Genomic DNA, 15000 nt, shown 5'->3' with positions numbered 1-15000 from the left:
TTTGCTGATTGATTGTTTGTTTGGAGATTCTTAAACTTCTTAATTATAGTAGGGTTAATTAAGTTTTTAATTAAATAAAAAAATTTAGTTCTTTAATCTTTTTTTATAATTTTTAATTTTTTATTAATTTTTGTCAGTATTTTAGTTATTGTAAATTTTTTCTCATTTTTAGTCCTTCATTTTTTTATTATTTCAAAATTAGTCTCAAATATAAAATAAATAAAGGACTAAAGATAAAAAAAAAAAGGAAATTAATTTTAAATAAAAAAACAAATAAAGAACTATAAATAAATAAAAATATTTAAAAGAACTATAATTACTAATGAAAAATGAACGAATAACTAAAAATTATCAAAATCTTTTTAAGGACTAAAAATTAAAATCTATAAAAATCTAGCAACGAAAAACTTAATTAACGCATTATAGTATTATATTCAAATTCAAATAAATGGATAAGAACAAAAGATTCTTAAATACTAGTTATAAGAAAAAAGAAGCGTGTGTTGTTTTGGTGAGGTTTATCCGGGTTGGAGTTTGAGACCGAGGAATATATAAATGGAAAGTTCTAGATAGGGCCTTGGATTGTTTCTGTGTTTTCTAACAAGCAATGGCTATGAGATCGTGGGTGAGTCGAGGAGGATCCATGACTCGTTTGATGGACTCAACAAATCGAGGGGCTTTGAGTCGGTTCTTGAGCGACAAGGGTCGCATTCTCAGCGAGGAGGAACAGGCCAAAGAGAATGTCTACATCCAGAAATGGGAGAGGGAGAGGTTGGAGAAACAGAAGCAACTGTCTGAGAACGCCAAGGCTCTCACGGACGAAGATGCTTCTGCTGCTGCTCATAAGGTACACTATCTGCCACCATTGACTCTTTTCATTTTCAGGAATTCCATCTTGTAAAGTAATGCTCGGGATGATGTTCAAACATATTATGATTCGTTTTCTTAATTTCACATCATTGGTGCATGTTAGATTTCTGAGATTCTTGTCCAGGTTTAAGATTTTCTTTTTACAAAAACACTCAATTTACTTGCCGTTCATGTGAATCATCACATGACTTGAAGCTTGTTCTTCCTTTTCTGTTTTGTGGGGAGGAGGGACTACCCAGAGTGTATACCTCATTGTTTCGCAATTAGGCTCATTTTCCATATAATGAACAATTGATTTGAGATCATTTGCATAATCTCTTTGATACTCTATTAGGCTCATCATTATATCTTACACGGAATGAGTTCAGGCCTTACATTCGTCTCTCTTTATTTTTGCTATCAATTCAATGCGATGTTCAAACAAATTGCATTGTAATTCTTTCTTTCTGAATCTGAAATGCTGATTGCTGATACGATTCTGTTCTTTAATATTTTGTTTTTGCATTTGTGCATTTTTTTGGCTATCAAACTCAATTTACTGTGAACCAAAGGGGATCTTTTAACGATGAGTGCTACCATATGCCACACATGTGCATAGCAGTGGTGGTGGGGTGGTTATCTACCATGATTTGCATTTACTTAATAACACTAGCCCCTGGGGCTGGGGCAATTGGAATACTCCATCAAGTTGATGCCTTGTCCATACTTTATATGAATTATATGATCTGGCTTTGAAATGAGGGGCCTAGATTTACTTATATTGCATCTGTTTTCTAGCAACTTGGTGGCATTGATATTTTATTGCGGATCTTATGTTACTCTCCTTTTCCTTCTACCACAATTTAACACTTTTTTCTTTCTTTTGTTTGTAGAAACCTGAAGGTGCTCAAAAGGACTGAGTTTATCTTTCACACAACCCGTCAAGGTCACTTTGTAGGAAATAAGCATGGAGAATAAAACACATTGACCCTGAGTGAACTTTGGTCTTTGTATAGATTGTGTTTCTTGTTTATTTGTAGTTTCGTGACGGATGAAACCATGCCATTGCATCCACCAAACTTGGTACGTTTGTTATGAACTTGTGATGTAATCCTTTCCAGTAAATTTTCTCTTCTGTGAGTTGTCAGTGCCAAAACTAATCAGTATGGAAAAAATGGGATAGTTAAATATAAGTTTCATCGTGGATGAATTCAGGTTAGGAAATTAGTCAACTGAATAGATCGAAGCTTCTGTGTTACTTGGGTAACTTATCAATGCTTAAAAAAGGAACTGGGTGCATGTTACTATTTAATTTGGCTGTAGTATTGGGATTAAAGATGATATGAGTGATTGTAAATGGAGAATGATTTTCTGGTCCAATCTATTTTGTCAATCCAGGTATAAACTTACATTCAGCTAATACAAAACAAATAAGATTTGTTGGGATGATAGAGGTGTTGGAGTGGCTGATACGGCTTTTACATGTTTAATGATTTAATTTGTTTCCGTTAGGACACTAGTCATAAAATTATAGAAAAGAAAACAGTTTTATTAGAAAATAGATTTGTTTCTTGAGTAGAAAATTGAGATCATAATTTAGTTTTTATTTTCTTGAATTTACAATATCAGTGAGCTTTATAAATTTTGAATTTACAAATATCAGTGTCGTCAATTGTCATTAAGCCGACACTGATACTAGAACCAAAGCACAATTCATTTAAAGTGTAATAATAGAATCATAACAATTCTAAGGTAATTTTAGAAATAGCAAAAAAAAAAAATAGAACCAAAATGGGGCTGAGGAGTTTTAGTTTTTATTTTTGGAAACGTTGTAACTCGCATTATTTTTTTTAGAATTTAATTGGCTATACAAATAAAATAGTTTTATATTATTATTTAATTATAAATTATTGTTTGAATTGTTAAGTTAATAAATTTATCTTATATGATGTATTGTGATGAGATGATTGTATAAAAAAATTTATACCATTAGTGTATAACTTTTTTTAATATAATAAGGTTTAGTTTACATAAATTTCTACGGGTATTTATAGAAAAATATGGAAGTAAAATGGACTGATTTTTTTTGTATATTTTATTTAAGTTACGCACTTGTTTTTAGAAAATTTATTTTATATTAAAAAATTGATTGATTTTATTATATATTTTTAATAATTAAAGTTTTTTTTTCAAATGGGTAAATGGGTCTAAAACTGATGGTTTGCAGTGGGATTTATTAGCCCAACGTAGTGAATACAGATGAAATGCACGGGAAGGCTCTTACTAAATACACCTCAAGTTTGCTAAGTTAACCCACTTTCTTCTCATTAAATTTATTATCATCAATTATACCCTATTTCTACACACCCCCTCGAACTCAACTCAAATCCAAAACTCTCTCTTCCCTCTACACCCTTAAATTCCCTCTCAATCAAAAAATTCCTCTCCTCCCATCCAAGCCTAACAAAAGCTCCAAACTCGTCATCTCGCCCTTCCGCTCCATCCAAGAGTGGGGCGACACCGTTCAGGAGCTCAAAATACAGAATAAGTAGATCCTCTAACCCACAATTTCGCCAAGTAGGTCAACGCCATCATCAACAACGTGCTCTTACTTTCGTCTCTGTGTGAACCACCATGAACACGGTCTTGTTCGTCACCTTTACCCTTTTGTGGACACCCTTTATAGACAAAACCGTGAGCTCCAAATGCATATCTTGCATTGCAATCGCCTTTATTTGCAAATGGTGGAGAAATCAAAGAACTTAATCGGCGGCAATGTCATGGTCATGGCTAGAGGTCTTAGCGGTGCTACTCTAGCTAGGGCTGGTGTTCTTAATTTTCTGATGGGAGAGACCTTCCTCAATTGGCTCTTTGCATACAATGGTGCATGTCATTCACATCGGAAGAAATCGAGGACGTGAAGGAAAACCAATTATTATCGTGACGATGGGGCTTCTATGGGCGGTGTGACCGGGAGGGATCTAGGCACGGCTAGCACAATGACATTTAGGGTGTTGAGGGATTATATTTTCTTTTGATTTGCATGCTTTTTAAATCTATAAAATTTATTGTAAAAAAAGGAAAAATAAAAATTGATTATGAAAAGAGATTGATGTATACGTCCTCCTTCTTGTGTAGAAGGAAGACATGGGTAAGAACAAAAAATGGGGGTTCAAGGAAAGGAAGCAATGTAAAAGAGGTTTAAAGGAATAAAACAATCATGGGGGTGGTATAATTGACAATACAAATTTAATGAAAAGGGGGGTGAACTTAGAAAACATGATATGTATTTAGCAAGAGCCATACAGGAAACCAAAGGTTCTCACATAGATGTCGATGCAATGTGGGGAGTTGCTTTGGGCACCAACAGAATTGCTGGTACACCCAGCAATATTTTTAAATCTCCATTATACCCCTCCATTATAAGTTCTTGTTCAACACTTTCCTTCTTCACATTTCTTCATGCGACCATTTTTTCCTTCACCTTCGTTCTCGTGAGAGGTGTTCCATGAGAGTTGATCGTTCGTTGTTGTGTCCTCTTTGGCGGAGGTGCATTGTTTACGGTAATTCGTCGATAAGTGGTGGTTGTCGCGGTGGTTGATTTGGCCATTAATGGCGAAGGTAAGGTGCTCGATCTATTTTTTCGCGTTAAACAGACAGATTGATAATTTGTAAGTTATATAAAATTTACGGATTGATAATCCATGAGTTGTATATAACTTACGGATTCACAATTCGTATGTTACTTATGGATTGTCAATCCGTATGGTACTTATGGATTGTCAATCCATAAGTTCCTTTTAAAAAAAATTAATAAATTTTTGTTTTTTTGTTAGAATTGTTAATAAAAAAACTTTTAAATAGATATAGTTTCAACATTCATTCGAAAGTTGAATTTTTTATAGTTTGAAAGTAATATTAATGTTAAAATAATTTATACTTTTAACTTAATTTAGTTGTTTTAACATAAATTTGCTTTTTTTGTCCTTTCTAATTTAATGTATTACATTGTTAAATGCATTAAAAAATGTAAAAAATTGTGTGATAGCAATGATATCACATTATCCAGGGTGATAGTCACTTCTCCTATTGGCAGATGGAAATGGTTAATTTCCTCATGTCACCTCTTTGCAAAAGCAAACAAAAGTCCCCGATCACCAGTATCCAACGAACATGCGATCAGAGAACTTAATCCTATGGTAGTGACTAAGCCTTCAATCTGAGGAGCAGACCTGCCAAATTTCTCTACCTTCCTTCCATAAAAGAACAACTTCAACTCAAGACGTTCATAAAAATAAAAATATAAATCATTTGAACAATAATAACAAATGCTTATGAAAATATTTTTAATTTCAAAATATAACTATCTCTCCATTCTAAACTATCACAATCACATGATGAACATAGTCCATCAAAACTGAAGGGTCGTGAGACTCGCCTGGAAAACCCTCGACATCACTAACTACATCATCAGTAGGTGCCTCTTGAGGCTACTCATGGACATCTTCATCAGCATGATTCACATGCTCAACATCCATAACAACAAGTGCAACTTTTTGTTGCCTACGTGCAGATGTTGTTGGTCTTTGCCATTGGGGCCTTCATCGACATCACGACTTACTTCTCTACCTAATGTTCTTACGATAACTCTGTCTAAAGTTTGACCCAAACCTCTGACTCTAACCATAATCTGCACTTTAAAATAGTCATAAAAATTAGTCTCATTCTTCAAATAATATTTCACTTTCATAAATATATTTTCACCAATTTATTACTTTATTTTTTAAAAACATTTATATATTCTTAAATCAATATACAATTTGAAAAAAATATTTATACACTAAACATCAATAATTCTAGTAAACATAAGTATATGATAAAAATGTTACAAATAACTACTTAAAATTTCAAATATAATTAATTTGCATAAACAAATAAGAAAAAAATAGTAATTTATTGAATTAAAAAATTATTACAAACCAATGGAAAAAAAACAATTATAATTAATTAATTAAATACATTTTTAAAGCATACAACAATATTTTTTATTAAATAAATTTTAAAACAACATAATTTAATTATTAATTAATTAATTAAAATTAAGTAAATTAATGCAGTTTGACAATCCATATGACTTATATGGATCCCTTTCCACACCTAAGAATGATAATGGTAGCCCAAAATAAACTAGAAAACACGAGGAAATACTTACAACAACGAAGGAGAAATTGAGGATAACCACAACGAAGTGAGGACTGCACGAAGGAAGGGAAAGGTTTTTTAAATTAGTGTGATGGGCATTTTTGTCACTTCATATTATTTGTTAGGTGTACCAGTAATTGTGTTGGGTGTCTAAAGTAACTCTCTAATTCTTAACATTGATTTATCTTATGAGCCCATTGGGCCAGGCCTAATTGATTTGATTACTTTTAGATCACATTTTTTTAGGTGTTGCTTGGACCTATTTTGGTAACTCTAATTTTAAGCCTCTCTTTTTAATTTCAATGAGCTTGACTTGTCCACTTAGTGGTGGGATTAAAATAATATGTGTGAGGTTATAGGTTCAAATCTTGGTACAATAAATGTAAAAAAAAAATAAAAATTACCGCATACACTTTAACATGACTATCAAATTCTCTGAGTTTAACTCATTAACTCATTAACTCTTACGAGTTTATAAGTTCACTTACCCTTTCTGAGTTGACTCGTGTGTAAAATCTCTTTTTAGTAAACTCTGGGTAAACTCGATAAACTTTAAGTAAACTTAGTAGACTCTCGAGTTTACCACCGAGTTAATAAGTTAGCAAGTCAAAAAAATTAAACCAAAATATAAGTCATTGTAGGTTGTTTTCTGTCTGTTTAGTGTTCAACATATCTTTATTTAGTATATTGTTTCTGAATCAAAAAATTATCACCTTTAATAACATCAAACCCTCGATAAGAATTATCTACCATTATTATAACATTTGAAAATTATTGTCTAGTTGTGATGCATTATTAGACTTGGTGATTTAAGTATTGTGAAATTTATGATTTAATATTTTACTTTATTACATTGTTGAAATTTTTAATTGGTGCATTATTTATAAATATTCTGTTATTATTTTTATATGAAATGAACTCTAATGAGTCTGCGAATTGAGTTAATAAGTTGAATCTATGAAACTCTCACAAATCTACGTAAATTCTTAAATTTGATAACCTTACACTTTAATATTTAACATTTACATTCATTAATTATTTAAAATAATTTCAATATTCATTGATTATATTAATACTTTAAAAATAATGTAATGTTAATGTTATATTACATAGATGTTATTGAATTCATTTAATAATTAGAGTAGTCTTTATTTTTTTAAGCAATTAGAGTAGTCTTGATATTAAATGTTATATTTATTAAATTCATTTAATATTCAAAGTAGTTTTGGTATTAAATGTTACATTTATTGTATTCATTTAATATTTACAACAGTCTTCATATTAAAAGCTATATTTATTGTATTCATTTAATATTTATAGTATTATTGATATTAAATGCTATATATATTATATTCATTTAATATGTATAGTTTTAAAATTAAATGTTATATTTAGGGGTGTATTGAATTATGATTTTAAAATATTATTTTGACATAAAAAATCCTGGGAATCTTAAAAGACTCTATAAGAATGTAATGACTTTAAAAAAAATTAAAAGACTTTTATGATTAGAATTTTGTAGTTCAGATTTCAATAGATTTACAAAATATGAACTCATAAGATTTGAAATGACATTTATGGATTTTCAAGATTTTAAATGACTTTGTGAATTTTTAGAAAGTATTCAAAATTATTAATAAAGATCCATGAATTTTGTGTACCTAACACTTTAAATCAAACTCATCTTATACAAAGAACTCTAATCTTGTTGCATAACAAATAAATTTCCACTAGCATATTTACAAGTACAATAGGTTCATTCCCCTTCAATTATCAATCATGTTAATTGTATAAAATTCATATACCACAATAGTTGTTAGTAGTATGGATATTTGTAGTCATTATCACAATAACGATCTCATCAAACAAAAAACACGCCAACAATTATTTCAAATCTCATTTATATATTTATCTGTTTATACATGTGTCAACTTCCCACATTTATTAAAACTATATATTTCTCATTTTCATATATATTCATGTTCATCTATATGTATAAGCACGTAAACAAAATGTTCTCCAAATTCAAACGATTGGAAAAATCTCTCATATCACATGTTTTAAGACATGTTGACCATTGGTCGAAAGAGGAAAAATAATTATGAATGTTCACTGCTTTCAACAAAAAAGACAAAGGATTATGTGTGATGAAACAAAAAACACGTCAATTTGCAGAAAAATAAAGTCTTATAAAACCTTAAGGATTTGAGTGAAATTGTTTAATGTGTATTTTTTCATAAAAAACCTCATGAAATCCATTAAAACCCATCCTAAGAAAAAATTCATCAAAATTTATATACTTATGAATACTGGAAGAATTTTTTTAAGCTATAAGAAATATTAATTGAATATCACTGAACTTTATTGAATTTTTTTATTTTTTTTTATTAAATACCACAAGATTTATTTCTATTATTTAAAAATATTAATTAAATGCCTCAAAGACTTTTAAAAAAAATAAAATCATAATTAAATACACCCTCTTATTAAACTCATTTACTATTTAGAATAGTTTAAATATTAAATATTTATATTTATTGAATACTTAGAGTAGCCTTGATATTAAATGCTATAATTATTAGATTCATTGTTTTTACAGAAGATTCATAATATGTACGAATTTTAATATTAAATTTATATTAATATTATATTTATTTAATACCTATAGTAGTCTTGATATTAAATGTTATATTTATTATATACATTTAATATTCAGAGTAGTTTTGACATTAAATATTATATTTATTATATTCATCTAATACTTATAGCAGTTTTAAAAATAAATGTTATATTTATTATATTCATTTAGTATTTAGAATAGTTTTAATATTAAATTTGATATTTATTTAATATTTAGAGTAGTCTTGATATTAAATTTTATATTTAGTATATTCACTTAATATTAATAAAATTTTATATTTATTATATTTATCTAATAATAGTCCTGATATTAAATATAATATATATTCATTTAATATTTAGAGTAGTCTTGATATTAAATTTTATATTTATTATATTCATTTACTTTTTCTATCTCATAATAATTATTGTGTAAAAAATTCCATAATAATTATTACTCTGATCCTATTTATAAGAAAATGTGCTAATATATTTTACAGTATAATTTATTATTTATATATAAGATCTGAGGTAGTTTTATTTTAGTTTTTTAATATAATATTAATTATTATTTTTAATTTATATCTCTTATCACTCTATTTGGTCTGCGAAAAATATTAAATGTGATATTTATTATATTCATTTAAATGTATGTAATAGTTTTAAAATTAAATTTTACATTTATTATATTCATTTAATATGTATATTAGTTTTAAAATTAAATGTTGCATTTATTAGGTTCATTTAATACATTTAATATTCAGAGTGGTCTTGAGTGATATTAAATGTAATATTTATTGTATTCACTTACAATATTTATAATAGTTTTCAAAATAAATGTTACTCCTATTTAATACTATGGTATAATTTATTTACGTGTTAAATTTGATATGAAAAATATTGTAAATATTAAATAAATTTAATAAATATAACATTTATTTTTAAACCATTCTAACTAAATTATTTTAATATTTATAGTGGTTTTAAAAGAAATTTTATTTAATACTATAATTTAATTTAATTACGTGTTAAATTTGATATGAAAACCCTTATAAATATTAAAAGGATTTAAAAAATTAACACCGAATAAAAATTATAATTTTAATATGATATTTAATACTAAAATTATTATAAATTTTAAATGAATTTAATAAATACAATATTTATTCTTAAAACCATTCCAACTAAATTCTTTTATTATTTATAATGGTTTTAAAATTTTCTAAAAATGTGCTCACTGAATTATAGCATATAAAAATCTTCTCATTAAAGAGAGGCTATTGGTACTGTATGTTATAAAATATTAAAAGGTTAGTTTTTATTAAAAACAAAGTATGAAATAAATCATATATAAATATAAATTAAAAATATAGACGTAAACAAATTAATTTTGGATTTTTGTAATGAACAACCAATGACAAATAAAATACATAATTTAGTATATTAATTAGATGAAAAGATAAAATACAGATAAATTAATTTAGTATACTGATAAAAATACATATTAAAATTATTATAATAATCTTCTATATAAATAGATAATTTAATATAACTATTTTAAATGAGATTTTTTTGAAAAGTCGTTACTTTAACAGAAACTTTTTTTTAACTTTTCTTAACTTTATCTCTTTTAATCATCTTTGTCTTTATTTTTAAATTGAATTTCAATATTTTTCAATTAAATTATTAATAGTTAAAAAAAACTTTTCTCACGAGATAAAATATTTATAATAAATTTAAAATGTAATTTATATGTTAAAAATATTTATTTATCACAAATTTTAATTATAAAACATTTTCTCAATACACCAAGGTAGTATTCCATAATTTGTAACAAAAATTATTAATTATTGTGTTGGAGAGTGTGTTGCTTAAATTACCAAGTGAAATCAACATAAATTTGGTCAAATTTCTTAATTTGAATATGATAAAATTGAATTAAAAATATTATTGAGATTAGGTCTAGTAAGAAAGATTAATCTTTCACAATGTAATTAACTAAAGAGAAACTCACAATGATGCATACACTTTATGGGAATCTGATGCATGAGATGCTCACCCATCAGGATCAGGATCATAACACTTTATATTAGACTAAGCAAACACGTCAACACTGCATATGAATCATATGTGCTAAGGAAATCATACTTTTAAAAAGAAAAGTTGCGCCAAATATTTTTTGAAAAAACACTCTTACAAAATTAAGAACCCTATTTTTATGCAAAGAAAAAACTTACAATAACTTCTAGAAAAAATGTATACCCTAGTATTTTCCTCCTTTTCATCCTGAACAAATGATCCAGATTAATTGTCGTGAGACAATGAAACAACCTATTTGTTTTTATCGGCCTTATACTTCATTTTTAATGCTCATATTTTGAACTTTAAAGCAAGCTTTAAGCTTGAACATAATATGGGAGAAACATAACCTTATTCTCGATTTAGTTTTTAAGTTAAATTTAGTTCTCTCATTTTAATTAGATCTTGTAATTTTCAAAGACGTTTCAATTTGATTTTTTTATTTTTAAATTTTTTAATTAAATTTCTTACTTTAAAATAGGTTTAATTTGATCTCATTTAAAACCAAAATTGTTCCTATTATTTTTAAACTTTTTGGAACAAATAGAAGAAAAAAGACCCATTTTAAAAAATAAAAAATTTAATTGAACCTTTTACAACGTAAAAGAACCTAATTGAATAACTTTTTTTATCAACTAGTAACTTTATGATTATACGTGCTAGGAAATCATATTTTGTGATCTCGACCAAAATAGTTTTATGATCCCCCAGCACATATAATTCATACAAGTTTTCTTTTATCATGCATCAGGATTATAATATTTTGTATAACAAGGTAACTAGCCAACTCGTGAGTACGAATCATATGTGCTAGGGGAATCATACCCTTAAAAAGAAAAGTTGTGCCAAACATTTTTGGAAAAACATTCTTACAAAATTAAGAACCCTATTTTTATGTAAAACAAAATAACTTCAAGAAAAAAGCTAACTACAGTAACTTTCTTGAGACAATAAAACAGAGCTTTAATCTCTCCTTTTAAGCAATAATCACCAAACACCTTGTACTTTATTTTTAAAGCTTATATTTTGAACTTCAAAATAAGTTTTAAGCTTGAACACAATATGGGGGAAACATAGCCTTATTCTTGATTGAACCAATCTAATGGCTACATATTAAAGGTCACATAAATTTAGAACGGTTCAAAAAAGTTGTACCAACACCAACAAAGTTTCACAATATGTCTAGCTACCGTGACAATATTCAAGCTTAGAGAAACTAACAAAAGACACACACCCCCACTTAGACGAGATCTTCCTCCTTGTGGGTGTGAATCACACAATCTGATTTCGGGTATGAGACACATGTCAGAAGGTAACCCTTTTCAATTTGATGGTCATCAAGAAAGGATTGATCTGCCTGATCCACAGAGCCTGAAACAACTTGGCCAGCACAAGTAGAGCAGGCACCAGCTCTGCATGAGTAAGGTAGCTCCACTCCAGCATTTTCAGCCGAATCCAGAATGTAAGTGTCATCAGGGGCTTCAAATTCATTCTCTTCACCGTCCGGTCCAATCAGCTTCACTTTATATACCGCCATTGCTGACACTCTAAAGGAAGATGATTTCAATCCAAACACTTTAGACACATTCTTCACAGACCTCAAAGATGATGGACTCTTTGTAAGAGCACATGATCTCCTAGCTGGTGTTGTTCCAGACAAGGAAGCTCTTGGAAGTCTCATAGTGGACATGTTCACTGCTGACATTTTTACACCTGAATCCAGATATAGGCAAAATGGTTTTTAGGATTAACCACATAGAAAACCAATGTAAACTTATTAATGAGAATAGAACAGAAGTGAACAGGAAGAACACAACTATGTGAAACAAGGTCACTCAAGTATGCATTGGTCTGCACAACAATCATAAACCAAATTTCAAACATATTTTGTACACAAGAACAAAAATGGAAAAATTAAGGATCGTTTGTTGATAAAAAACTGACTTCAGCGGATGGGTTGAGAAGGTGTTAAATCACTCAAGGTAATGTGTAAAATAAACAATAACTGTTTTAGAAGTTAAATGGAAAAATCGTTTTCAATCTAAACCAAAAGTATAAGTCATATTAATATATACTAATACAAGCGCAGGGACCAATACACAATTACCCAAAGATGGAACGCAAAGCACATCCAAAAGCCATCAGAATACTTAAGAGTCTCGGTTGGACTTCCGTTTAAAATAGTGAAAAACTCAAAAGTATTTGCCAAAAAAAATGACTCAACTCACTCAAGTACAAACCTTGTTTTCTCAAGTTGACATAAAAAATATAATTATTATGCTCATGTAACTTATGGTGGGTAAAAGGGTATGCTTGGTATAGTAAAAATTGCACGTAAGATGAACACATCTTGAAGAAATAGTAGAACAAAGACAATACAATAACATAGACTATATTATCACCGTTTTAGAGTTAATCTATCTCTTATCATAAATCTTTTTAAGTGATCAAATCAAAGTGCATAAAAGGGGTATTTTGATTGGCAATTCCTCCCATCAATAATTCAATATACAATACCCCAAAAAACAAGGGATTGTTAACTGATGAAAATGTAAAATGGCGCAGTAATTATGAACTCTGAGCTCTCCTCCAGTTTTTCAATTTCAAAAGTTTCCCCCAACCATCATATCGACCCCTATCTTAACCCCTCTTCCCAGCTACAGATATTGAAATTCGATGAACAATCAAAATAATGAATCAACGGAAATGAAAAAAAGTGGGTGTGGATCAAACAATTCAAAACATCAATCAAATTAAAATTGTCATCTATGTAGCAGACAGCAGAGGAGATCACCCAACAAAACAAAACTTTATCACAAAAAAACACAGCATAGAAAACAAAGAAGTCTATGTAGTATGCATGCAAAACAAGTTAAATCCAAATCCAAATCCAAAATCATGAAAGAGATTTGCCAGAAAGAAATTGGGCAAAGAGGCTTACCTGGGTTAAGTGGATGACAAAGATGAAAGTTTTGACTGTTTGAGGGAGTGAGAATGAAAATGAAGGTATGAATAGAATTTTATAAATGGACAGACAGAGACAGGTCAAGTAAGATGGCTTGTGGTTGATATAGGAAAGTGACCTTTTGAGCGTTCGGCGAGACACACAAGTGAAGTGAGGTCGGCGCAGCACTTATGCCCACTTGTGGTGTGCCTATGTTTGATGTGGCCTTTGCAATATGCTTAAAGTACAATGAAGCAGACCCCAATAATTTTTAGGTCACATGAGATTGTTAACCTAAATCAAATCTATTAAATTTTAAAGTTTTTTAACAGTAATATTTTTGGCCATTTTAAAAGAATATTTTATGCCTTTATTTTTTATTGAATATATTACCTTATAAGTATGAATTCAATGTTTAAATTTGCAAGCAGCATACATGTAGATGTTGTTTCGTGACCGAAATCATAGATTGCATAGCCAAAACAAGGAAGGGAGTTCTTCTACAGCTTGTATGGTGCTTCAGCTGTATAGATTTGTTGAGAGTCTTGGTAGCTGAGGAGGTGACACATGTATAGATTTGTTGATGTAATCTAAAGGGTTAATGTTATAGTGTAAACTTTCATTGCATTCACATGAGTAAGAGTGATCTATTTAGCGGGATAACTCGTATTCGATTCTCATCGTGTGTAAAATTTTCTTGGGCTAGTCACGCACTACTAGCGGGATTAGTCTATGATCCAGTGGGTTGGAGGACATCTGTGGTCTCTGACCTAAGACAAAAAAAATATGATGCATATCTTAGAAGGAAGAACAATACTCCTATTTATAGGTGTAGATCAAGAAAATGCTTGGTTTAAGTTGCATGCTAATTTGAATCGAAAAATTCTCCAAGTGTGGATTGAATTTCAGTATGGTAATCATATAACATTTGAATGACTATGACTTCTAAGCAAGATTTACGACTTAGGATGTCTTCTGTCCTTTGCTGTTATGGAATGAGATTAGTGAGACTTTATTACATTTTCCAATGATGACACATTTTTGTAATTAAAGGATCAAGTTGCATACCTTAAAGGGAGAACAATGTTCCTATTTTTATAGATGTAGATCAAGGGGAATTGCCTAACTCCAAACTTCATGCCTATTTGAATCAACAATTTTCTAAGTGTAGATTGAGTTTCAGTATGGTAATAGAAGAACACTTAGGTAACTATGACCTCTAAGCAAGATCAGCGGCATGAGATGTCTTATGCCCTTTGCGGTTAATGCAATGAGATTCATGAGACTTTATTATATTTTCTAGCGAT

At 29.0% G+C, this 15000-nt stretch overlaps 2 protein-coding genes across 2 annotated transcripts; one reads left to right on the top strand and one right to left on the bottom strand.

Moving 5' to 3' along the window:
* Window positions 1–496: 496 nt before the first annotated feature.
* Window positions 497–2005, top strand: LOC114401381. The gene is made up of 2 exons (XM_028363892.1): window positions 497–847; window positions 1743–2005. Exons 1-2 carry the CDS (start codon window positions 608–610, stop codon window positions 1767–1769), a joined length of 267 nt encoding a protein of 88 aa, XP_028219693.1. The 5' UTR covers window positions 497–607; the 3' UTR covers window positions 1770–2005.
* Window positions 2006–11733: 9728 nt separating this feature from the next.
* Window positions 11734–13900, bottom strand: LOC114403814 (ferredoxin, root R-B1-like). Its single transcript, XM_028366990.1, has 2 exons — window positions 13691–13900; window positions 11734–12462 (listed from the first exon to the last, which is right to left on the bottom strand). The coding sequence occupies exon 2, from the start codon at window positions 12452–12454 to the stop codon at window positions 11990–11992; it is 465 nt and encodes a 154-aa protein (XP_028222791.1). The 5' UTR covers window positions 12455–12462; window positions 13691–13900; the 3' UTR covers window positions 11734–11989.
* Between the last annotated feature and the right edge of the window lie 1100 nt (window positions 13901–15000).

Source organism: Glycine soja, chromosome 20 (genome assembly GCF_004193775.1).
Source record: "Glycine soja cultivar W05 chromosome 20, ASM419377v2, whole genome shotgun sequence".
NCBI classification, from domain to species: domain Eukaryota; kingdom Viridiplantae; phylum Streptophyta; class Magnoliopsida; order Fabales; family Fabaceae; genus Glycine; species Glycine soja.
The sequence above is the reverse complement of the archived record's forward strand: the minus strand, read 5'-3'. Positions and strand labels throughout refer to the sequence as shown.

What these genes read in the sequence shown, in the direction of transcription:
- LOC114401381 (XM_028363892.1), top strand. Translation starts at nt 608, where the DNA reads ATGGCTATGAGATCGTGGGTGAGTCGAGGAGGATCCATGACTCGTTTG. An exon ending in CTTCTGCTGCTGCTCATAAG is followed by an intron (nt 848 to 1,742) that starts GTACACTATCTG and finishes TTTTGTTTGTAG; the next exon opens with AAACCTGAAGGTGCTCAAAA.
- LOC114403814 (XM_028366990.1), bottom strand. Translation starts at nt 12,454, where the DNA reads ATGTCAGCAGTGAACATGTCCACTATGAGACTTCCAAGAGCTTCCTTG.